Raw genomic sequence first — 26,424 nt, forward strand, 5'->3', positions numbered from 1 at the left:
TGGCCTGCAGTTACTGCAAAGGTATAGCAGGTACCAGAACACCCTTATGCAACTAGTTATCCCAGGCAGTTAATCGTAGCCTAACAAATTTATTAGCCTTCTCATGCAAATCTAGTAAGGCCCTAAATTTATGTGATAGGGTTTATTAATAATCACCCTATCAAGGGGGTTGTGGGACTTGTAGCCTATACATAAGGCATAAGTATAAGTTAAAGTAGTAATGCAATGAGCCTACAATCTCAAGGCCTATAAGATAATAGCTGAGCTAAACTAATCAAGGCATAAGGCCCAAAAAGCCTTAGCATAAGCAGCTATCAAAGAGGAACCCTAGATCATAAGATATCACAATATAGACAGCTGCTAAACTGCTGACCGGTAACCACAAAATGCTAGTTTATACCAGTTTGAGATAAAGTTAGGAAAATCAGCAGATGTCCAACCACAAAGATGCTATGGTAACTAATCAATGTTTATGCTAATAAGCTTGAGATAAAAGGGCTAGTAATCTATGGGAGAATGGCACCCCAACATTAGTATGGTGAGGAAATACAAATAAGGAAAAGGGGAGAAACCTCTCTTGAATATGCATTAGGCAGAGTGGCGTCAGCGTAACACATTATAAAAGTTATAGCCTGGTCTGTGTGCCCTGGGAGATGTAACTCTTGGGAGATGCCAGGATGATGACCACTGGTTGATGCTAATGGTGGGTCTGATGATAAGGAAGATAATGACTAACACTTCGGGTTGTTTTGCAAGGAATGGTGTGAGTATATGGATGCTCAGATGCACATTCTATATTATCTCTCTTTACCCTGCTGTGTTAGAGTGTTTGCAACTTTGCTAACTGTTAATAAAAGTATTAAGAATACAGAGGGTTTTTCCTAGGTGTGAGTGTTGCAACTGTGCACGTTGAGGTTCCCAACTGAACAGTCATTTTAATAATACTGGGCCTGATTTTGGGACAAGAACTTGTCAAATCTCAGAGCGCTAACTGGGAATTCTTAAGTCATCAATATAGTTAATATACAATCAATAGATCAGGCAACTCTCCCCTAAAGTTTTAAACAAGATATGCTTACTGACATTTCAGTTTTGGAGCGCTTATGCACAGCACTGCTCTCCAGTCCCAGCCATGGGGAATATGGCTTGCCAGAGGTGAGGGGGTGGAGAAATGAGAAGGGAATTGTTCGGTTGCATGAAACAATATGAGTATAGGGCACTGGCACTGAATACTAACACTATTTCCCACAGGCAGTGGTGATTTTAGATGATACCTCATTCCTCAGGGTAACAAAGGCACTGAGAGCACAGCCGTTGCTGGAGTCCTGAAGTCATTCAGGCCTGTATGCTGCTAGCCTGTTTACTACAGTAGAGCCTGCAGAGGAAGAAATAAGGCTGTTTCATCCTTAGAAACTTTCGGAAGAGGATTGCGGAGTACCTCCATGAAAGTTTCATTGAGATCTCTCAGGAGGATTCAAAGGACATCCCTGGATACATAAACAAATTGCTCCACATTCCAGGCTCCAGCCTAACTCTAAGGAAATGAAAAGCAGGTAACAACCTCTCTTTGTTGTACTGTGATCTCTTCTAGCACTGATAAATTAGTGAAAAGTCAAAAGCTGTGTCCTACTACACTGGAGTCTGGCACCTTCAGTACATTAAATACTAAAGGGAAATGCTTTCACACACTTACCCAAGGTTCCTTCCCTGCATCCGGCTAGCCCATGCTTGACTGCTGGGACCATCTGGACTGTGGTCAAGCCTCAAACAGGTTCTGGCTTGCGGCATAGCTTGACCTCCTTGGTTGCATGTCCCCCATCATCCTTCTCCTCCTTGCTGTTCATGGCAGGGTTCTGTGGTGTGGGCTTCTTGGAGGTTATCCACAGTGGTCTGCAGGGTACCAGTGGTAAAAGCAGCAGGTCTGTGGCTCAGCACTGGATTAATGGCTGGCCTCCTTGGTCTTCTGGCACGCCTGCCTTAATTCCTTCACTTTCACACAGCATGGGTGCTGATCCCAGTCATGCCCCTTCACTTGCATCCCCCAGGCAATCTGCTTGTAGATGTCGACATTTCTATGACTGCTTCGTAGCTGTGCCTGCACAGCCTCTTCTCCCCACATTCCCAGGAGATTCAATACCCCTGTCTACTCCCGGCAGGCGTGCATCTGGAGCATGTAGCTGGCCTGATCAGGTTGGTGGTTGCACACAACAGGGGAGACCTGCTAGGTGTGCTTGCCATGCTGGGCAATCAGGAAAAGGCTTCCAGTCTCAGTGACCTCTAGGCAGTGGATTTCACAATTGAGACCAGAGTGGTCTGGTCAGTGTTGGGCATTGTGGGACAGTTGCTGGAAGACTGTTAGGATCAATATAGGTCATTCAGTGTCTACATTTGCACTGCGTTGACCTCGCTATGTCATCCATGGCTCAATGCCATTTAGAGAGGTGGTGTTACTGCATCGCTGTTATGCGGTACTTATGTCGGTGGGAGACACATTTAAATGTAGACGCATGCACAATCAAGTTAATGAAAGGCATCTTACATCAACCTAACTTTGTAGTGTAGACCAAGCCTTAGAAAGCAACAGTTATGCTGAGACTTATATGTAACTTTGTAAAGTGATGTGGGAGCACAATAGGCTAATAGAGTTTGGGGTATACATGAAGTAACAGTCATGCAGTAATAGTCTCTCTCTTTCTCCCTTTTTGGATTTGGGGTCTCTACACATGAAATTTAAGTTCAGTCTGGGCACTACAACAACAGCAAATGCTGGGTGGAGAGGGCAAAGCCCAGCTGACTTTCACATACTTTTCTCCCACCAGGATTCCTGCCTCAGTTAGTGCACAGGATGGATGCACATTGGTCAGAATTAAGGTAGCCTGGGTAACCATATAGCTGGCATTTCCTAGCTTTTGAATGCAGAACTTTACAACCTAAATAACGTTCTTTTAACATAGTTTTTTTATGTTTTCTATACATTTGTATAACATTCTTGCCTAACAATGGATATATAAGGAGAGGGGAAAATGATACATCTACAAATATTTCAAAGATTAAAAGGTAAGGGATTGCTTTAGGATTCTGCTTTCAGTATGAAGAAGCTGAGCCTTTTTAGTGGGCAAAAGAGAATTGCCCTGCAAAAGTGTACTAGGTTGAGTTACTACTCTGCAAGAAAGGGAAAAATGCCTATCCACTATGATTACCTGGGAAGACCATTAAGGCACTACCCAGAGGGCGCAGGGAGGCTGTTTAATATCTGGTGCATGTGGAGTTCTACCTCTGGTAACCTTTCCTCAGTGTGTTGCCAAAGACAAACAAATACTTGACGAAGATTTTGTAATCGTGAACCAGACATGGCAGAGTTTTCTTTTAGATCAATTAAATCAGCCTGCTTTACAGAGTTTGACCAGAGCCATCTTTATTTATTTTTTTTAAAGAGGATTGGGTCTGTAAGAGGGAGAAAATCTCAGGGTTACATTGTACCCCAGACTGCACAGCCATTTAGGGGCATAAGACCTCCCCCAACACCTCTGAGTGGCCACCCGCACTTGAAACTGGGCATGTACAAGTAAACAGGTACTCCCCCTAAGTAGGTGAGGGGGTGAGAAGATGGTAGAGCCTGTGCTCCCTTTGCCCTCTGCCCTCCAGTATGTTGTTCTGCACAGCTACAGAGGCATGGTAGGGTGGTTGTGGTAGACTGCTACTGGTGAGGATCTACAGCAGATTTTCTCTCTAAAGCAAGAGGGAACAGAGGTATGTGATGAGGTGTTGATCCCACACTTGCCCTGAAGGGGTTAATGTAGGCTAAGCAGGGCAATTAACCATATAGGCCACAGTTGAGGGGGATCAGCTGGTTTAAGTAATCCACTGACTGAATAAGGAAGGAGCATGCCTAGCTGAAGAGAAATGAGCTGAGCTTATAAAGAAAAGGAAGTAGTCCTCACTGAAGTTAACTATGATGTGAACTAAGTAATCTGCAGTCACTCTCTGGGAGAAGGGAGGTGTGGTTGGGGGACTATAGAGTCAAAGTAGCCCACAATACCCCCCTGGGAGGAGGGAATTTCTGGCAAATTGGAGGGCCAGAAGATTAGGAAAGGCTTAAGGGAAAGGCAGTAAGGTACAAAATGGAGCAGACTACAGCTGCTGATTAGAGGGTTCCTGAAGCTGGAGTAATAGGCGGGCCCAGGTTCCCCTATCAGCCACTGGGGAAGTGGCACTGGCTGGGTAGTGAAGAGGAAGACTGCCTGAGCCTGTTTGGAAGAAGGGGCTTTGATACCCTGGAAGGGGAGAACACCTGTGATTTGGCTGGAGGCTAAGCCACAAACAAAGAGCATCTTGTCTTGCTGAGAGTCAGAAGGAGAAGGTAGGGCATGTGGCAAGCAGCGGAAGGAGGTGTCAGACCTGGAATCAGCTAATCCCCAGAGCAACCAGGAGGAAGCGCAGCAGTAGTGAGTAGACCTCCATAACAAGGTGCTGCTCTTATAGGGCAGTTTGGAAAATTGCAGTGGAGCCCTATGTAAATGTCAGCTGGAATATTTACCTTAAAGAGCAAATACACAAATAAGAAACAAGAATTAAGACTATAGAATCAAGTCAACCTTGTGTCATAAATATAAAGGGAAGGGTAAACCCCTTTGAAATCCCTCCTGGCCAGGGGAAAGCTCCTCTCACCTGTAAAGGGTTAAGAAGCTAAAGGTAACCTTGCTGGCACCTGACCAAAATGACCAATGAGGAGACAAGATACTTTCAAAAGCTGGGAGGAGGGAGAGAAACAAAGGGTCTGGGTCTGTCTATATGCTGGTCTTTACCGGGGATAGACCAGGAATGGAGTCTTAGAACTTTTAGTAAGTAATCTAGCTAGGTATGTGTTAGATTATGATTTCTTTAAATGGCTGAGAAAAGAATTGTGCTGAATAGAATAACTATTTCTGTCTGTGTATCTTTTTTGTAACTTAAGGTTTTGCCTAGAGGGGTTCTCTATGTTTTTGAATCTAATTACCCTGTAAGATATCTACCATCCTGATTTTACAGGGGGGATTTCTTTATTTCTATTTACTTCTATTTTTATTAAAAGTCTTCTTGTAAGAAAACTGAATGCCTTTTCATTGTTCTCAGATCCAAGGGTTTGGGTCTGTGGTCACCTATGCAAATTGGTGAGGCTTTTATTCCAACATTTCCCAGGAAAGGGGGGGTGCAAGTGTTGGGAGGATTGTTCATTGTTCTTAAGATCCAAGGGTCTGGGTCTGTAGTCACCTAGGCAAATTGGTGAGGCTTTTTACCAAACCTTGTCCAGGAAGTGGGGTGCAGGGTTTTGGGAAGTATGTTGGGGGGAAAGACGCGTCCAAACAGCTCTTCCCCAGTAACCAGTATTAGTTTGGTGGTGGTAGCGGCCAGTCCAAGGACAACGGGGGGAATATTTTGTACCTTGGGGAAGTTTTGACCTAAGCTGGTAAAGAGAAGTTTAGGAGGTTTTTTCATGCAGGTCCCCACATCTGTACCCTAGAGTTCAGAGTGGGGGGAGGAACCTTGACACCTTGAAATAAATTTTTTTTCAGTGGATGAATATCCAACACAAGCTAAGTAAAAAAGTATTTCTGTAAAAAAAAAAAAAAAAAAAATGCAAAAATTAACTTCAAGCAATAAAGATATATATTAAATTACTAACTCAGATAGGGAAACAGCCATAGACAATTAGCCAAAGTACCCATGATGAAATTTGGCAGTCCTCAAATAACATTAGGTTAAAGGACTTGTGTGAAGATTTTCAATATTTGACGAAAACCTTTTCCCAAAGCTTATAATCTAGAGCAGGGGTAGGCAACCTGTGGCACGTGTGCTGAAGGTGGCACGGGAGCTGATTTTCAGTGGCACTCATACTGCCCGGGTCCTGGCCACTGGTCCGGGAGGCTCTGCTGCTGGCCTGGGGTCCTGGCCACTGGTCCGGGGGGCTCCGCTGCTGGCCTGGGGTACCAGCCACTGGCTCCCTGCCAGCTGGGATTCTGTCCGTTGGCTCCACTCAGCCTGCTGCTGGCCCCAGGCTCCACTGCCAGCGGAGTTCCAGCCACCAGCCCCGCTCAGCCCGCTGCCGGCCCTGGGTCCCAGCTACCAGTCCAGGGGCCTCTGCTGCCGGCCTGGGGTCCTGGCCGCTGGCCCGGGGCTCTACAGCCACCCCCAGCTGTGGCCTATTGGCCCCAGCCTGGGGTAGTGAGGGGTGCAGACAGGGGCAAGAGGGGGGCACAGCTCAGCACCCCCACCTTAAAAATTGTTCCAGCGCCACTGTGCTGGGATATTTTTAAGTCCTGATTTGCTGCTTACATCACTATCACGCCACATGGAACAGCGCACTGCATTTGATGTTGAGATTAGAATGTACATGCAAGAACTGGAATCAGAATTTTCTGACAGATTTCAAGATTTTCAGCGATTTGGCCCAATGCTTTCTTTTCTAATTAAACCTGAAAAGTTCAATGAAAGCGACTTGGATTTGTCTGTATTTCAGTGGATGGGTGTTGAAGATTTCAAAATGCAGCTCATTCAGTTAAAAAGCTCAGAATTGTGGGCATCAAAGTTTGGAGATCTGTGGAGTGCACTTGAAGCTACCGAGAGAGATCATGGGGCCTCTATTCTGACCTGCTGGACGTCCCTGCCAGTGAAGTGTAACTGTTTGAAAAAAATTGCTTTTGCAATGCTTTCAGCATTTGGATCCACATACCTGTGTGAAAATACCTGTTCACACATTAAATCTGTCCCTCTCGGAGCCGGTTAACAACTGATCACTCAGAAGCCTGTGTGCAGCTTAAAGTATCCAAATATGTGCCAGACATTGGAAAACTCAGCAAGGAAAAGCAAGAGCAAGGATCACACTAAATTGATAAGATCTGCATTTTAATTTCATTTTAAATGAAGCTTCTTAAACATTTTAAAAACCTTATTTATGTTACAACAATAGTTTAGTTATATATTATAGACTTATAGAAAGATATCTTCTAAAAACGTTAAAATGTATTACTGGCATGCAAAACCTTAAATTAGAGTGAATAAATGAAGACTCAGCACACCAATTCTGAGAGGTTGCCAACCCCTGATCTAGAGGACTCTTGAACAAGAAAAACAATAATGCTAGAAACTGTACACCAATCAAGCATTTTAAAATTCATCTCTGAATGAAAATCCTGAACCTAAGGAAAATTACCAATTAACGGAGGAAGTAGGCTCGAAAGGATATGTGTATATGTTCACAAAAGAAGCCATTTTTTTTTATTGGCTGACTAAATCTGAACTGTGTAGTCCTTGTAGACTTTGAAACAATGAGAACACAGATGCAGGCTGTTGTATAGATTTGCCAACAATTGGCCATTAATGAGGTCTTCGTTTTCATGACTACAATCAAACCTTTTCCTCTGAACAGAACAACTTTAGAATATCCCGAGTGCCTAATATATGAAGCCTTCTATATTGAATTTACTAAAACAGATGTCAGTAATTTAATTGATGGCTACTTCATTGTAAAACATCTGGTGTATCTCAAATTTCTTTGAAAATTCAGAATTTAAATTAGATGGCAGTGTTTGAGTAAAGAGCTCCAATCTCTTTGCAAACATAACTGATTCCACTAACTGTATTTTCTTAATAGCTAAGTCCACTACATGATTAACTTCAATGAAATAATGGATATATAGCTCTTGTTTTAAAATGTAGGAACACAAATTAGAAACAGCATTATTTGCTCAGGTAACATAGATTTTCTTCAAACATAAGTTAGATTAAGCTCTTTATTTACTATATTTATGAGTGTACAAATTCTACTGATGACTGTGGAGAGCTTAGATTCTTCCTGAAATCTTCCATGCTGATAGTCCCACACTCTCTTTCAACCTATGGCAAAAGCACACTGCATTCTGGATGTTCCAACAAGCATAACAGCCTGTTTTAAATTATGCTGGGTGCCTAACCAGCCCCAAGCTGGCTCCAGAATCAGGAACGAGTATGAGAAGTTGGTGTGCCCATGACCCTAGGGTATGCCAGGCACTGTTCTAGTGCACCTGAGGATTGAGCCCTATCTAATTATTCCAAAAACCTTGTTTTTATTTGGAAATGACACTGAATTCAATGGATCAAGTTCAGTGTTGATATAAATGGTGGAGAAAGTTACATGTTGGCTGTAAGCAGTAAAGCAGTGTAGCTTGTATTGTTCTGACAAAACACATAACTTGCACAAATTGCAGAGCAGAAGGCTGTGTACATCAGGAAAAACAACAAACAGGAATGGGGGAGGGATGAATGGCTTTATGTTGCACCTTGTTTGATTTTTTTCCTGCTGTGTCCCCTCCCTTTCCATTCCTTCAGAACATTCCATTTGTTTTGCACTCTCACCGAATGCCAAGGCAGTAAAAGCTATACCTCTTCTGCTGCTGTTACTGCTAAATTGGCCTAGAGATTCCATATGAATTGCACCCATATACCCAAGACTGAATTTGGCCAACTCTATTTACACTATAACCAAAAAAGATTGCAATGGCCAAACATGTATTACTTACCTGACCCTGCATAAGGGAACAAAGAAAAAAAAATAACTAAAACTCCAATGCTGGAAAAAAGCATCTACTCCTATAGTCAATGGTGTGACTAAAGTCTCATGTACTGAGTGGAAAACTTAGGGAACACATGCCTGGATCTGGTGGGATCCAGACATACTCAGAAATGGAACATCTAGGTCTCTGACTACCATGTGGGAGACCCAAGTTTTATTGTCAGTCCCAAACTATCATTCTCAGGGCTGGCACAGTGCACTGGATGAAGAAATTGCTCCAGACTATTCAACAAGATTTTAAACTTTTGCTCTGCAGTTTTTGCTTGCGTTGCCTTTCTGTTCCACCCCCACACTGTAGCTGGACTAGTACAAGGAGGTGGAGGGAAGAGAAGAGTAGAAATGATGCAGAAAGCAGAGTCAGCGCTGTGCCTGTTGCTATAGGAAGGGAAGAGGAGAACATCCTAATTGGTAAAATTTTGACTGTTAAAGCCTGGATTACTTTAAGAGGTACCAGATCTTGTTCATGAATTAGCAGGGCTTCGCTTCAGAGAAGGTCCATCAGTGACTGTTATTCCAGAAGTGTTCTCACAGCATCCCTGGGCCTTAAAATGCAAGACACTTTAAATTCTGCACAATCCTCTACAGCTTTGTGGCTTCACAACCATATGTGGTTTCCAGATTCACTTCTTTCCTTAAAAGAAGGTCCTGCCACAAAACCACTACTTGGAAGCTCAGCCTAGTACTTTTCTGTACCTTCAGCTGAATCAGAACAGCCTTCCTTAAGGAATGTAATAAGTAATATATACTTGGTATATGTAGAATGCTTTTCATCCATAGATCTCAAAGCGGCAGATTTTTAAAGGTATTTAGGCTTTGTTGTGCTCAGCGAAGCAATGCCTAACTGATGTAGGAGCCTAGGTCTCATTTTTCAAAAGGGATTTAGGCACTTAGGAATCCAAATCCCATAGACTATCAAGGGGATTTAGGCTCAGGCATCTGCTGACATATGATCATTTGGGGGAACCTAGTGACCTACAGATCTCTGGGGTACTGTTGGGGGAGAGTTGCTTCAAGGGAAACCCCTGGGGCCTGTGGGTTGGACATTGGGGATGCTTTTGACCAATGGGGGCTCTGAGTTTCCTGTTGGGCAACTTGAGGCTGTGGATCCCCTCCTTGCTGGGGACAGCAAAGACTGTTTTTGGGGGAAGTAGGGAGAGTGGTAACCCCTTCAGGTTTAGAGAGCATGTTCCCTTTAAAACCTCATCTTAAAGCAGAGGAGGTGTTGCGCTGGTTGTTCCAGTGGGGAGGGGGTTGAGAGAGAGAGGGAGAGTAACAGGTGTGAATTTCAGAGTAGCAGCCCATGAAAGCTGATGCTCAAATGAATTTGTTAGTCTCTAAGGTGCCACAAGTACTCCTGTTCTTTTTACAGGTGTGAGTGTGGCCCTTGCATAACAAAGCAGCCGAGAGCCAGCCAAAATGTCAGGAAGGACAGAGTGCCAGCCAGGAACATCCCAGGATGGGAGGAGTGCTGTCCTGGGAAAGAATCATCTGAGAAGGACAAACTGAAGCCAGACCCAGTATTGCCATCGCCCAGAACTATATGGGTCTGAGTACTGGGGCTTGTGACTTTGCACTGGGAACTAAGGAGGGAGGTTGTAGCTAGTTAAGTGAGGTTGTTGCACTGTGTAGGTTTGCAGAAGAGGGCACTGGAAGGGTTTGTTGGGTAAAATTTATGGGTGCCAAAGACCATCAGGAGCACCCAAGAGTCACTGCTGAACTGGAACTCTGCCAAGGATTCCTGAGCTCTGAATCTAGATGCATTGCTCAGTGTCTATCCTTTTATAGGGTAACACTGGGACTGTGGGTCCTTGTGTTGGATGTAACCCTACTTTACTGCTCCCCCTCTCTCTTCCCTCTGTTTTCCTCCATTCATCCCTCTGTCAATAAATATTTCCTTTGTTTGTACTAATCCACTAATCACTGTACTAATCCAGTGTGTGTATGTATTTAGTCAGTGGGGTTAGGAACAGGTGCTCCTGGGGTAGAAGAGAGATTCTCTACTGTGTTCCTGCATGTGCCTTTTCTTGGGCAGAATTGCCCTATAGAGCGGACTCCATCTTGGCCATGAGGGTAGGGTGGCCAGATGTCCGGTTTTTGACCGGAAAGTCTGGTTGAAAAGGGGACCTGACAGTATCCAGTCAGATTTATTGACCATACCAGACACCCTAAGTCCGGTTACTGCGAGCAGGGGAGGTGCCGGGTCATCACTGCTCCAGCCCCTACTCAGCCAGAGCCGCCTCCTATCTTCATCGGGCAGCTGCAGCTCCCAGCCCCCGCTCCGAAGATAGGTCCCTCCTGACCCGGGTGGGAGGGGAAAAGCAGCAAGGAACTTGGGGCAGAGGGGAAGAAGAGTGGGTAGCGGGGCAGGGAGGTGTGGGGGAAGAAGCAGGGCAGGGGAGGTTCTAGCACTTCTGCTGGAGTGTCTGGTTTTTAAATATTACCAAGTTAGTAACCCTACATGAGGGCGCTGTAGTTATACGGAATATGGGAGGTGACCCACTAGAGAACTGTTGCCAGAGCTGGCCTGTAAAATACTCAGAACTTATGGATGGGGAGGCCAAGGCCCAGTTTGCAGTGCAGCAGAAAATTTGAACACAACTGCGTAGGTACTACTGGGACAGATATATTAGAAATTCTATAGAGAGGCAGCTACGAATAGAGGTGGTAGAATAATCAGCATGAATAATGTATTTGAGTTCTTCCCCATCAACTATTCCATAAAGATTTTCATTATTCAAATGCCTCTGGTCAAAGATATGTACAAAATAATATCACAGTAGTACAATCAGACACATTAGTAATAACTTCCTTCCTTATTTGACCAGCTCTAGATGGGACTAGACCTGGTGCTGCTGTCTGAGCATGTGTGTGGAGGGAAGGGAAAGGAGAGATTAGAGGAAAATTAACCACTCTGGGAGGTTGCCCACTGCCCAGCCCCCATCCTAAATCCAGATCTGGGTGCTACTCTCCCCCAAAGGCCTAGAACTATTGAGAGGGGCAGCCTCGCTTCACAGCATTGCACCAGGGTCGGGGGGGGGGCGTGGATCTGGGCTCGTGACTGCGGAGGGGGGTCCCGTGACTGCGGAGGGGGGGGTGTGCCGCTGCCCCACGCACTGGGAGGGTGCTCAGTACTAGGCTGTTGCGTGGGGAGGGGGGCGTTATCCTCCCTCGGCGCTGGGGCGGCCAACTTCCCCTTTAAGCTGAGGAGGCGGCGCGGGCGGTCTGTGTCGGCAGAGACACTGGCCGGCCGCCCTTTAAGGCTGCGCGCTGCCCTGCCGCTTGCTGCTGTAGCAGCCACCAGCGCTGAGGGGCAGCGGGGTCGGAGCCGCGACCGGCGTCTCCTGCCCTGCGGGCCGCAGCGGCCCCCGCCCCCGCCCCAGCCCGTTCTCCCGGCGCCGCGGTGCGAGCGGAGGGGGCCGGGCGGGGAAGCGCTGCCTCCGCTCCGCCTCCGAGCGCAGCCCGCTGCGGGGATGTGCCATTGCCATGGCGAGGAGGGTCTTCCCGGGGGCCTGGCTCAGGAAACCCTTCTACGCTCAGGTAGGCCGGCAGCGTGCCGCCCCCCCGGCGCAGGGTCGCGGCTGGCCTGTGGGGCGAGGCCGGGGGCGCTGTGCGGGGCGGGCGCCGGGGGAAGGCCGGGCACACTTACGGGGCACCTCAGCCGAGACTAGCGGGAGGGACGTGCCATGCCCCCAGAAGCTTTGGTGGGTCCGGCCCGGCTCGCTGCGCAGGGGCGCTGCCGTCGCGGCCCCTCTTGCCTTTGCCGTCTGAGCGCGGCACAGAGGTGCGGGCGATCCCCGGCCGGCCTGGCGTGGGCGCAGCTACCCGCGCGTGTCAGGCTGAGCGGGGCGGCGCCAGCCCGCTGCTCTGGCTCCTTCGGCGGGGCGCGCTCCAGCTGGCCGCGGGCCTTGGGCAGCTTCCAGGAGTGGGATGCGGAGCAGCCTCGGCCGTTTGGCAAGTTAGACGTCGGGGGGAGACCGGTACTGGACCTGGCAGCGAGACTTCATTAGTAAGATCTAAAATGGGAACCTAAAATACCAGCCACTAAACTGAAGTATCAGCACTAGTGTCATGTGCCTGTCACGGGTTAATGCAGGTGTATTAGCCCACACCATGCGCGCGTTTTCTCTCTCTCTCTCTGTATTTACTTTTGGGGATCGTGTATGTTGATGGCTGGTCTCACTGGTTCTTCATCAGGCCTCCTAAAACTGTCATCGGTCTCTAATGAACTCTATCAACCACCTTAACCAACTCTCTTTAGCACTGCAGTGTTGATGTGTAAAGTCATCTCTGTTTACAGAGATTATCAGAAACCAGAGAAAGAGGCTGGCATGTGGACTAATGTGTGTAACAAGTTCCAAAGTGCCATTCAAATGGCTAGCTACACCCATCATATTACCAATGGCTTTGAGCCACCACTGTATTCATGTGAAATCTTTTTTTAACTCTACAGACATCCATTCCATTGAGAAGAAAATGACAGGATTCGGTAACAGTTTAGATTAAATGTAATTATTTATATGGGCAGCAAGATGGTTCATTTTTGAGACACCTGCCCTAAAAGGAAACCATTTTAAAGGGATCTATATTTTGTTTTTGGGAAGAAGTATATCTTGTATATACAACAGATGCTTCACCCTGCATGTGTGCACATGCATGTCCTTGTGTGTGTGTGTGTGTACCTGTGTATGTAGTGTAGGCAGCATTATTGTATGCTATGAATATATATTACATACATTGTCTGTGCATACACTTTCCCCCATCTGTAAAATTAGGGTAATAATAACAATCTTTATAAAACAAAATAAGATCTTTTGGTAGAAAATTCTCTTTGCCTTAAGAATACCTTGTGACATGGAGTCTCATATTGAAATCCACAGACTATGAGCTTAGTGTAGGAATGTCTTCAGGCATATGGGGAGGAAATTCCTTGTATCTACTTCATATTTGCATTTTCATTTCAGTGGGTGTCCATTGCTTTTTCTGTTTTGAGAGAGGGTAAATGGAGCACTTGATTAATCTTCTCTGTACTATTATTCACTTACTACATCACCTCTTTCCTCATTCTTAAACTTAGTTCTAAACCACCATCTTCATCTCCTTGTACTAAAGTATTTTCAGGTCTGTTGTCATTTGCATTGCCTTTCTCTAGACCTTTATAGGGGGTATTTGGAGTGGAGGGGATAGTATTGACTTCTGTAATGCTGCTGTTGTTTGAGCTGCAATATTGTCAATAACATTTGCATTTAAAATGGGAAGGGTTATCCTTAAACTATTTATTTAGTTACCTGCTTTTAAGAACTTTATCTGTTGAAGTATGTGCTGTAAAACACATTTAAAAAATAAAATTAGACACTTGTACAGGCTTCCTAGCTAGTACCCTCCAAACTAGTTGCCTCCTCTACCCTAATATAACTCAATCTAACCACCATCAAATCTCTGCTTTTCCTCCACTCACCCCTCACTGGACTTGGGATGGGAAGACGTTGGCTTTTGAAACCACCTTTTCCTGAGACGTAATTCTGAAATATACAGAAAACATGAGTCAGAATATTGATAGAACTTCCCTGGAACAATTTTTTTTCTTTTGGTTTCCTATTATATTTGCTGGGGAAAGAGGGAAAAGTAATAGCCATTCTGACTTTGGACTGATGCCTCTGAAAGACCCTTTTATGGTTCTGTTTTGAGAGGGTTAATGAGATAGCCTTTTTGAGTGTGAATTTATTTTGCTATGATATGTGCTTTCTGCCACTCGATGCATGTGTAGAATTGGCAGGTGGCTGTCAATATGTTGGCTCTACTTGTCGTTGTGTGGTGGTGTTCCCACACTGTATAGCTCTTCCTTCTAAAGATCCCAAAGGGCTCACCAGACTTTATATAAAGGGTTCATTTAACCCGTTATTGACATGTAGCTATGTCTGGGATGGAGAGTGGAAGATTCTAAACAACACACAGCAATACTACATAGCAGTGGAGGACCGAAAGGGAATATTATTGTAAAGAGAGAAAGCTGTTGCCTAGTTTAGTGGTTCCCAACTTCATTGGTTCTTGTACCACCTTCTTAAAAAATTATGTAAATGGCATTGATTAACATCTAGCTCCTGTAGCAAGTTTGCGCCCCCAAAGGTTGGTAAAAATGAGGATGCAAGTCAAAACACTTTACTCTTGTTTAATGTGTAAACCAGATAGACATTAGGCCAAATTTTCTATTCTTATCTGGCCATTGTGTGCGCCTCGGGCTGTACAAAGAGGCTCAAATCTGGCTATAGCTGGCTGATTGATAATACCCCTGGCCAAGGAGGATGGAGTGGGTTGATCTCTCGGCTGTTGTAAAGTCATCGGAGCAGGCCCCTCCCAACCCTGGCATCAGGGACGGCAGGTTTGTATAATTTTTGGTGGTGCCCAGAATGGGTCCAAGTCCTCCACTGCCTAAGACTCTGGGAGGGAGTTTGGGTGCGGGAGGGGGTTTGGAGTGCAGGCTCTGGGAGGAAGTTTGGGTGTGGGAGGGGTTCAGGTTCTGAGATGGAGTTTGGGTGCTGGTTGCAGGCTCTGGGCTGTGGCAGGGGGTTGGGGTGCAGGGGGGGATGTGGGCTGTGGGAGGGAGTTTGGGTACAGAAGGGAGTTTGGGGTGCAGGCTCTGGGAGAGAGTTTGGGTACAGGAGAGGTGTGGGCTTGGAAGGAGTTTGGGTGTGGGCTCTGGGCTGGGACGGGGGGTTGCGGGGCATGGGGCTGGGTTGGGGGATGAGTTTGGGGTGCAACAGGCAGGCTGTCCTAGGGCTGGGTTTGGGGGCCAGAGAGGAGGACTCCCCACAGCCCAGCTCTCTCTCTGTTGGCAACAGCGAGCTTTGGGGGGGCACCCCTCCCTGACACTCACCCAAGCCCCCCCAGGGTGTTGCTCAGGAGGTCCCGCCAGAATAAGCCCCCCTCCTCCTTGGAGTTGACTCAGAGTCACCTGCCTGGGGGGGTGCTGCCATGTGCCTCCTCCCTCTGCAGGCACAGCAGCTGCCTCATCTTGCCCCCAATGCCGCTCCCTTGTAGCCGGCCACGGCTGGTGAGGGAGCACAGCATGGAGCTGCAGGGGGCAGCCACCCACTGCCCAGGGCAGGCAGGGCTGCTTTGGGGAGGGGGTGCGCAGGGGAAGCAGGCAGGGCCGGGGAACGCTCTGGGGGAGTCATGCGGGGTCAGCAGGCGGTGCCAGGGGAGAGACCGGGCCCCAAACACTGGTGGAGCTGGGCCCCCAGGCTCTGAATTTTCTGGAGCCCGGGCACCACAGGCCCATACAACTTGCTGCCCCTGCCTGCAGAGGTACTGGGGGATCAAGTGTGGCTCTATAGTGCTTCTCCACTAGCATTTATTCCTTTAGAGATTATAGAGCAGCCCTGGCCTGCTGTAATTTACACTGGTGTTGGGACAGTATAGACCAGCCCTCAGAATCTGGGACCCAGAACTGTCGTGTTTGTTGCTCCCCTTTTGGAATTTGGCTTCAGAAGAGAGTCTGTCTCACCGATTTATTTATTTTTTTCATCTCCTTACTAACAGTCAAAAACAGTATCTCCCGAAGTGTGGGTATATCTCCCCTGGGGAGGCACAAATAACTAGCCAAAATGGCACTGACAAATCTGAGGCTCTAGAGAGCTGAAAGGTTTCAAGTCTCCTACTCGTTTTTTAAAAAAAAACAAGTCTCTAGTTGTTATGGTTGTAAAGAAAAACTTGACCTGTGTGTTACACGCACTATGTATCTGAAGCAATGTCTGCCTGAGTCTGAAGGAAGCCTGAAACAATGGCTCTGAAGTATGAAGTGCCCCGTTCATTTCAATGGATGCTATCTCAGTAAATAATTTAAATGTTAACACTGTTAACTATTTCACTGCTCATCAAACACGCATGGGTGTGTCTGATTCCCTTTATTTTGAAGAAAAGGGGGCTTAGCTTTCAAAAATTTGGGGGAATGCTGATCTAGGTTGTTCCTAAGAGCAGCCAGTTTACGTGCAAATCTTTTAACTAGAATAACTGTATTGTGATTGACAAACTAGTAGATTCATGTGTGGCAACAGTAGTGTAGAGAAGAGCTTTTCACGCTTGGAAATGTATCCGCTACCAAGAGAAATACTGTGCTGAATTTTTTAGTCATATCATGTGCAGTCCTACTGGCTTAAATAGTATTGTGAGGCAAAAATTTGCCTGTTGTCTTAAAAGATCTCAAGTGCAAGCAATCAGAAAAGTCACTGGTAGCAGAAAATTACAGTAATCTGATTTCCCTCAGTTTTTAATCCTTGATTTATTTTCGATCTTCTTTACTTATGAGAGAACATCCTGTTTTTCTATCTTATCTTTTACTGTAGTACAACGTCCATCTCGCACTTGTTCCTCAAATTGCTGATTATTTAAGATATAAATAGATCAAGACATTCATCATCATAGAGTCTAATGTATATGTTTACCATTTTTAGAGAAAGCGTGAATGCATCCATGCCTTGTCAATTGCAATTCTCCGTTATTCACAAACACCAAATATTATGTGTTCACACCAACCTGGGTGAAACATACTCCGTCTTTATAAATAATTTAAAATAGAAATGAGCAGATAACAAAAGGAAATTCCTAATGTGGTCAAACAACAATATTAATGAGCTGGAAGCATAGTAAACATTATCTGGAACCTGCAGTACAGAACTGAGACCTGTGTTCTATGTAGTTTATTTAAACAAGATTATATAATATGGTAGTAAAACACTTTGTAGAATTAACCAAAGGGATACATGTTACTTTATATTCTGCTATAAGAAGTTTTTAAGTAGTTACAGAAAAACTGGCTAATAATTCGTCCTGATATCTTTCAGTTTGCTATTACCCATGTCCTCTGGAATGCATCCAGCTTTGAATTTTGCCAGAAGTGGTTTTACCAGATATGCATCCCAGGGGATGACTGTATAATTACCATGCAGCACACATTTTAGTAGAATGTAAAAGTGATAGCAAGATGTTTGTGTATATGCCTTTTTAGGTGTGTCAAGCTTCTTCCTTCATGCCAGTGTTCCCTGGCTCATGTCCAAGACCAAGAGGATTGGTGAGAATGTAGCGTGGAGGAAAGAGCCAGTATTTGCTGGCTCTTCCTTTCTGGCTCATCTCAAAATTCTTGCACTCCCACAGTCCTAATCATTTAATGATTGTTCAGAGTTTTCTAGGATATTGCCACATGTCCATATGAAATATATCTGTATGAATAATCATCTACACAGTGAATATATTAAACTTTCCATAAAACCTACGTTCTTCTTTTTCCCTCAGTCACTCCAGATTTTCTAAAATTATATTCTGGCTTAGTTCTGTTTCTGTTCTACAGTTGATCAGCCATTATGTTAAAACTTTTAAGCAAACAAAACAAAAGAAAAAATCCTGTTGCTGTTTACCAGGTTAAGTTTTATTTAGAAAAGTAAGACAAAGAGGTTTTCTTTAGCTTTCACTTGCTGTAATTTCTGGTCAGTTGTGCCAGTCTTACTTTCACAGTTTGTGTGGGGAAAATACTGAGGAAAACATGTTAAATATGCCTTGCAAGAATTGTCAATAAATATAATTCAGAAACATGATATATAGAACTTCTCTGTCTAGGGGAGTTTTGCAGTGAAGAAATCTGTAACAGGCTTCAAGAAGGCAGTTTTTTGGGATTGCCTTAGGTTCTAAGGATCTGATGAAATCATTCATAGCCACTTTTTCCTGTAGGTATTATAAAAGATTACATCAAGAGCAGGGTAACTAAACTAATTGCAAAGCAGCAAAAGATTCACTCTTAAAAAAATCCAAGGAAATAAAGGGTCTTCCTGTGGTAGAACAAGAGTACCTTTCTTTCCAGCCAAACACTGCTCCCAGCATCCTGTTATCTACGGACTTGCTGCTCTGCAACGGCAGTCCTTCCGAAGAGAATCCTTCATCTCCTTTGTCTAATTGCTATAAATTGCTCTGGCATCCTGCCTAAAGTTGCTTGTCCAAAAAAACGTTTGCAAGCCATATTGATCCCAGAGTTGTGTGAACAGCTGTTTCATACAGATGCCCTGCCATGGAGGACATTCGGTCTGTTAAAATCAGTCTTCCTAAAATGAAAATATATCTAAAGTGAAGGACTAAATTGAAGATGAACTGCAAAACTAAAGTGAGAGTGACATTAAGTCCAAAGTGCATGTTGAACAGCTCCTACTAACCAGGCTTCTTGTGTTGTGCTATGTGTGTGTTTGGAAGTGGTGGTGCTTAGAAATAAGTTGGATTTTTTTTTTTTTTTCCTGGCCAACCTGTGCAATAGAGTTTAAAGGGAGTAACTGAAATCCAGTCTTAGGCAGATATGTACTATTGCTATTGTGTATTCTGTAGAACCCAGATACTGAATAGAATTGCCCTGGACTGTACCCTGAAGAAGCTCACAGTGTATAGATAGCTTTACACTGGTGAGCAGTTACTCAGCTGATTAGTCCTATTGACATCAGTACACATTACATTTCAATTGTATGTAGATATCTAGTTGACTTATGTTAATATTGCTGAAGTTCTAATTTAAAAACAAAACAAGGGGCTTGTTTTTACTGCATTGTTATCTTGAAGAATAACTTGAATGTTGTCCCTTACCTGCCTCAGGTCTGCACACAAACCTCTCTAGGTAAAGTAAGTGGTGCATTAAGCCTGAGGTAGATGCCGGTGGCTTGTTGGGATGGATGGGTTGAAGCTTGAGTGCAGGTGAAGTTTGCATAGTAATGCAATCAGGACTCTGCTTACAGTCCAGTCCATTCAAGTATCATGAGGTCCACCCCCATGCCTTCCTGAAACTTCCACCCAGGTTAATTGTTGTCTGGTCCCCCTCGTATCTTGATTGGACATTATCTACCGTGTATTAATACTCAGTTTGATACTTTGGACCCTGTCTTCCATGTGGCCCTTTGCACCTGTAGCATTTGTTCTAGCTCAGCTATTAAAACCCTGAAGACACTGTACTGCTGGGAAATGACTAAGTGAAACCCTGGCAAGCTCACTTGACTACAGTTTGACTGGGTGATCACCAGCATGCAGCTCTGTACCTAGGCAGCTCAAAGGCCTCTTGAGAAGTTCATGAGTGATTGATCATGGAGGATCCTGAGGAGGACCCAGAGCTGGGCCTGTTTCTGGACATGGAGTTCTTGCGTGAGGCAGAACCAATGCTAGGGGCCACAGTCACTCCATCCTTGACCAAGACTCTGGGGAGAAGATGCAGAAAGCAGCAGCTGAAACACCATTACTTCAGCCGGGTAAGGTCTTGAATGACAGTTGTTATGGTTGGGGGGAGGAGGGGCAGATATGACATAAGGGACCTGTTATTACCTTTGTAGAACCAATCCACACAAGGGTATGTTATGTGGTGGAGGGCGGCCTTTAAGAGATGCCATCTGTAGTGTCCCTTTGGGGTGTGGGAACCATCATTACCTTCACCATCCCCGACATCCAGAGGGTAGATTTTAGGTAATGCTGCCTCAGCGTTTCTTGCTGGGCATAGGAAACCATGATCTCCTTCCCTACCCCTCCACCCCTAGAACCTGGCATCCAGTAATGTCCATCCAGCACAGCAGGTAATGTAGAGGAACAAACTGCCATTTCAAGAACTCTGGAATTTAGCAGCTGCAAAATGAAGAGTTTCATTTCACTCCCCTCAATTAATATCTTGATGTGACAAAGAAAGATAAAGGGGAGATTCTCTTCCTTTTTTACCCTACACAGTAAAGCTATGTACTGTTGCTTTGCTTTACAGCTCATTTGCATAAGTGCAGTCCAGCCACCCTCCCAGAAGGCCAATGACTATCAGCACCAGAGTCTAGAAGCAGAAGGTAGAGAACACAGGAGGACCTTTTGAGGGACTTGGGCAGAAGGTCTGACCTGCTCTTCGAGCTTCAAAGGGAGATGCTGGAGGAGGAACAGCAATTCCAGATTGCGGCTAAGATGATGTTGGAGAGGGAGAAATGCATGGTGGCAGAGTAAGTTGCTCATAATGTGCCATGTGCAAGCCAGACTGCTAGCAGAAACACAAGGAGAACCCACACCAAATGATTGTATGCCTTCTAGGCATTATGGTCAGTAAGTGCCAGAGCAGCCTGGCCACTGCATTTGCCCAGGTTCATCTCCAGCCTAATCTTGCAGCCATGAACCATAATTAAGGCGAAGATTTTGTCACTGATATTTTTAGTAAAAGTCACGGACAGGTCACAGGCAATAATGAAAAATTCATGGAAGCCGGTGACCTGTCCCTGACTTTTTTACTAAAAATATCCATGATAACGTGAGCCTGGGAAGCTGTGGTTGGGCTGGGAGCTCCAGGGTCCCCTCTGCTGGCGGCTCCGAACTCCGGAGGTTCTGCCTGTGAGCTGCGGGGATGCCACTCACGACAGCCGGAACCTGTGGAGGGTCTGCCTGGTGGTGGCGGCGGCAGGGAACCAACCCTGCAGCTCCCTGTCGGGGTTTGTGGCGGTTCAATGATGAGACAGAACACAGCTTTATGCAAGCAAGCAGGCTGGTCAGCTGAAATGGGCTGCTTCCCCCAGCTTTCCACCTTCATTATATTTCTCCTCCCTATGCATTACATACTTCTACCGCAAAAAGACACACAAAGGAATGTATGACGTTGATTAATATACTTGTTTACCAACTTTTATCTACTACAATCCTGGTTCTCAGGCCTTGAGCCCAGGCTAAGAAAGCTTCCCACGGTTACTGTCCTTTAATCAACTTCTCATGGTTCATATCTAGTCCTTGTCCTTGAATAGAGCAATGTGTGCATTGCTTCTACAAAACTGTCAGGGTGTGCCCTGACTGTTTCCAGGTGGAATAACTAAACATGAACCCTTCAGGGGCTGGCTGCAGTCACGGAGGTTTTTGGAAGCCACGGAATCTGTGACTTCCGGGACTAAATCGCAGCCTTAACCATAACACCATGAGCTGCTCCCAGTGACCCCTGCATGGCAGGGGTTACTCAGTGCATGGAAGTAAGTGCCCATGGTAAGTTTAACCTCTTCACTCTACTTCTGTGCAGAGATGGCAGGGTGATGACCGGTACCCTGACTATATAGACTTCCTGTTCCTATGACATGGCACTGTACCCCTTGTGCATGTCATATCTGCTTAAGGCAGCTGGACTGATCGTATAGTGCACTGTTGCGGAGTAATAAAGTTAAATTGGCTCCACTGACCGTGTTATTCATTGTTGCATTGTTAAATGCTTAAAGCAGATGTACTGATAGTATTATTCAGTTTGAATAAATAATCTTTGTTCAGTCCCTTTGTTTCTGCGAGTTTTGATTTGCGCTAGAAAGAGATGGGTACTTAACAACACAATTTTATTTTGGCATCACCATAACAATAAATGCAAATTCAGGCCGTCTTATGAAGGCCGTCTTATGAAGGAACACTGATACAGAGCACATCAGTCACTTCCTGCAACTCCAAGATTGCAGGGGAACCAGGAGCTGGGTGGGTAAGAGCCGTGGATCCTACTCATCATTCTGAGTGGGATCCATTGTTTTCCACCAGAATGCAGACAACAAACATAAGTAGAAGTGGTGTACTGCAGTAGGTTGCTGGGTGAACACTACTTCCACCCATTTGACCAATATAGACAGTTTTCTGACATACACAGTGAAAGTTTGAAAGGAGCTGCTCAGAATAGTGCAGTGCTGAGAACCAAGGTGTATGTCCCAAGAAGGCAAGTGCCTTCACTTGAATCAGTACTCTACAGTGTGAACAGTGTAGAACTGGAAGGTGGCTCAAGCTTGCCTTTGCAGTATGGCTGCTCTCACTTGAGTTAGGCCAGCTCGAGTGTACCAACTCAAGCTAACAATGCAGTGAAGACAAGTCATTAAAAATTAAGTCCTGGAAAGGAACAATAGAGAAAAGAGTATAGACAAAAGCTAAATATTGTTTGTTATAAATATTGAGACATATATTTCCAGAGTGAATTATGGGGTTGAGGGAAACTGGTCCCCTTAAATAAAAGTTTGTGTAACTTGCTAAGAATGGTGAAATTCATTTCTATTAAATAACCGATCCCATAAAGTAAACTATTGATGACAATTAATTGAGTGTGGACCGAACGACAAAATTTTCTAAAATGTAGCTTTTTTTGTACCACTTCTCTGATGCTGTGATATCTTCTACTTTGATTGCAAAGGCAAACAAAGTCATTTTTTCTGTTTGGTACTCTAGCTAGTTACAGAAAAATTAGGCCAAAGATGATAATTGAATGATTAATCTAGGGAGATGATCTCAGGAAATGGTATTGTGAGTGGTGACTTAAACTGATTGCAGATCCTTTGTTGGCATTGTTAAGCAAAGAACATAGACTAAAATTGTCAGGCTTAGGTGCCTAACTCTAGGCATCTCAGGCCATATTTAGGTACCTTAATAAAAATGGCCTGAGTGCCAAAGGAGCTGAGCTCTGAGCAAAGTCTGTAGGAGTTCAGCACAATCAAAGCTCAAGCCACTTTATTTAGGTCCCTGTCTTTTGGTAGCAACTTTGAAAATGTTAGATGTAGTAATGACTGAGGTAGGTGTGACAAGACAGTGAACTATCTGGTCAAATAATGTCTGCTAATCACCTGTTATTTGACTACTGTCTAATATTGTCAAATATTCCAACAAAAATGCCCTGATGTGGTCAGAAGCTTACCTTTTTGTTTGTACTATGGTTCCATTCTTTCCTTTTTGTTTTTATTACTGTTCTAATAAACTAGTGCTTTAAAATAGAGTTTGTTCAGTCAGTTGGCAATTATTTTTGGACCAGTCTGATGCCCTCCTAGACTGAGGGTAGGTCTACCTTTTGTGGTTATGATTGAATGTTTAAATCTCCTGGGTATGCTTGTAGCCATCCTTGAGCTGTAATTTTATTCAAACTCTTAGGGCTTGTCTACACTTACAGCGCTGCAGCAGGGGAGCTGTACCACTTTGTGAAGACACTACTTACGCTGATGGGAGAGCTTCTCCTTTCAGCATAGGTGCTCTACCTCCCTGAGAAGTGGTAGTTATGTGTATAGGAGAAGTCCTCTTGTCAATATAGCATGTCTATGCTGGGAGTTAGGGCTATATAACTGCATAACTTGCGGGTATGGTGATGTAGTTACACTGACATAAATTTGTAGTGTAGACCAGGGCTTAGGCTAAGCAAGGAAAGACCTGATCAACATCTGGATGGAAGTCCTTCAAGGAAAAACCCAGCTGCTATAAGAAATGGTGTTGCTGATTCAGTAGTTAGTACCCTTCCCTCCAAGTTTGTTGAAATCGTAAGATTTTTTTTTTAACGGGGCTATGTTGTGTACTTTTAGAGAGGAGTGCTACAACAGCAACATTATTTTGCGCCTGTATTCTGTGCTGAGAGTGACTAAACAACTGAACTTGTGATGGACTCTCAACTTCCTGCCAAGAAGTTGCAGGATCCAGCCCAAAGCTGGTAAAGATGCATAAGGAATTGGGGTCATTAGGTAAAATGTGTAATGTTGACCCCTATATCTTGTGCTAAGAGCCCCACCGCAGCTGGAATTATTTGAAGATGTGTTGAATGTGAACTCTTGAGGTTATAGGGGAACTAAGATTGGGATTCAGTGCTTCCACTCTGCATTTTCTCCTCTCGAGTTTGGCTTTTTGTTCTTGGGCATAAATGAGAGGCAATATTTGGTCCACAGTGCATATCATTAAAGAAAATTGAAAAATGGTCCCCTAATATATTACATTATTTTTTCCTAATTTGAAAAACTGCAGCTTGCACATGCTCCTAGAGACTTGCTAGAACTCCGCAGCTAAAATATCTATCTGCATGCTCAAGTCAGGAGCTCAGCCGATTTTTCCATTCAGTTGTAGCTCTGGGTTGCTGTGGGCTGGGACCAAGCACCTGAACTGAGAGCAGGGAAAGTCTCCTGTTCTCTCAGTCCCTTCCTGCTGACACCAAGACTATCTGGAAGAGGAAGCTGCCTGATACAAATGCAGAGTGGTCAAGAGCCAGACCGGGGGTGGCAATGGGAGCTGGTCAGGACAAAGAGCCTCTGAGGATTGTGGGGAGGACTTGGACTAGAGGCTGAGAGGGGTGGGGGAAAGATAAGGGAAATTGGGAATTAGTGGTGAAGGAGGCTGGGACTAGCTGGGCAAGAAGACTGGGACTGGGAGTTGGCGTGGGGAAGTGATGGGTGGGGGAATGGGACTAGGAGCCATTGGTTGGGGGGGGAAAGACTGAACTCAGATGAGGAGTGGGGGACTGGGAGCTGATGGGGCAACAGGAGACAGGCAGATTGGATAAGGTGCCAGGAAAGGATGAAACTGGGACTGGCTGAGCAAACAGACTATGAACAAGTGGGTGGGGACTAGAAATGGCTGGAGAAGGAGAATGGGTTTTAAACTGTAGGGGTGTCTGGAGAGAAGGATGCGGGTGGAGAAGCTTGAGGAGCTAGGTGAGAGGATAGGGATGAGGAGCCAGAAGAGGCTATGCTCCCTAGAGAATGTTTCCCCTCTAGAGCCTGGAATGGAATCCAGATTCCTGAGTCTCCTCATTCCTCTGCTGATAGCAAATATCTGGAAATCCACTGACAGTGCCCCCATCCTTTCCTAATACTGGTCCATAAAGGATGACACTATTACTGTTATCAATTGCTCCCTGCCACTTTCCCCTAAAACTTTATCCTTTCTGCCCTATCCCTGTCCCACTTTTCCTTTTATCCATTATCTGTCCAATTCTACCTGAGGACATGGGATTTGTAACTTAAGGTTTTGCCTAGAGGGATTCTCTGTGTTTTGAATCTGATTACCCTGTAAGGTATTTACCATCCTGATTTTATAGTGGTGATTCTTTTACTTTTTCTTTAATTAAAATTCTCTTTTAAGAACCTGATTGCTTTTTCATTGTTCTTAAGATCCAAGGGTTTGGGTCCTTGGTGGGATTTTTTTGGTGAGAATCCTCAAATTGGTGAGGATTTTTATCAAGCGTTCCCTAGGAAAGGGGGTGTAGTGCTTGGGGGGATATTTTGTACGGGGGAGACGTTTTCAAGTGGGCACTTCCCCTGTTCTTTGTGTAACACTTTGGTGGTGGCAGTGTTTAACCTAGCCTGGTAAGAATAAGCTTAGGGGGTCTTTCATGCAGGTCTCCACATATGTACCCTAGAGTTCAGAGTGGAGAAGGAACCTTGACACCCAGCTTTTCTTGGCTTTGCAGAATTTACGGTATAGATGTGACCTAATAATTCCCTAGCAGAGTTATCTTGCCTTTTAATGTGAATGCATTTTTTTAAATGTTCAGTCTTAATTCAATGACTTAGTGGTGCAAGCACATTAAAAACTTGGAGGGGACTAGGAATGATGAGGAATCTAGGAATGATGAAGTCCTTCACTCAGAGTGTAATTTAATAACAAAAAATTAGTCGTCCCTACAAGTTTTCAATAGAGAATCTGTTTCTTTTGAAATGTTATCTGGACCCCAAATATCAGATCTTTGTAAGGTATTCCAGGATATACCATTCTTAATGTAGGGAAAACCAAATTGTAAAGAGCATTGGGAGAAACTCTTCGGAGGAGCAATTTGAGGTACAGTACTAAGGTCTCTAGTGAATTTTCTAAAGAATTAATATTTCATTTGAAGCATTTTGATTAGGGCTGTCAAGCAATTAAAAAAATTAATTGCGATTAATTTTGTGATTTTAAAAAAATCACAATTAATCGCACTGTTAAACAATAATAGAATACCTTTTTATTTAAATATTTTTGCATGTTGTCTACATTTGCAAATATATTGATTTTATTTACAGCACTGAATATGGTGTACAGGGCTCAATTTACATTTATTTTTTATTACAAATATT

The 26,424-nt window shown here is 44.7% G+C and overlaps 1 protein-coding gene and 1 long non-coding RNA gene across 6 annotated transcripts in view; one reads left to right on the plus strand and one right to left on the minus strand.

Moving 5' to 3' along the window:
- The window catches only part of LOC140916080 (uncharacterized), a 33,384-nt gene extending 20,994 nt beyond the window's left edge, over positions 1–12,390 (minus strand). The window contains exon 1 of one of the 2 annotated variants that reach the window (XR_012160413.1): positions 12,234–12,390. This is a non-coding gene — a long non-coding RNA (uncharacterized LOC140916080). Of the gene's footprint in view, positions 1–1,693; positions 2,302–12,233 lie in introns of those variants that run through there. The other variant, XR_012160412.1, reaches the window with a different exon arrangement.
- The window catches only part of DIPK1A (divergent protein kinase domain 1A), a 45,597-nt gene continuing 30,996 nt past the window's right edge, over positions 11,824–26,424 (plus strand). For 2 of the 4 annotated variants that reach the window (XM_073357062.2, XM_073357058.2), the window contains exons 1-2: positions 15,839–19,851; positions 20,349–20,571. Coding sequence is in view for 2 of the 4 variants with exons in the window: in XM_073357058.2 (XP_073213159.1) it covers positions 20,557–20,571 (15 nt within the window). In the remaining 2 variants the exon portion in view is untranslated. Of the gene's footprint in view, positions 12,125–15,838; positions 19,852–20,348; positions 20,572–26,424 lie in introns of those variants that run through there. The other 2 variants (XM_073357060.2, XM_073357057.2) reach the window with 1 other exon arrangement.

Source organism: Lepidochelys kempii, chromosome 8 (assembly GCF_965140285.1).
Source record: "Lepidochelys kempii isolate rLepKem1 chromosome 8, rLepKem1.hap1, whole genome shotgun sequence".
NCBI lineage: Eukaryota > Metazoa > Chordata > Testudines > Cheloniidae > Lepidochelys > Lepidochelys kempii.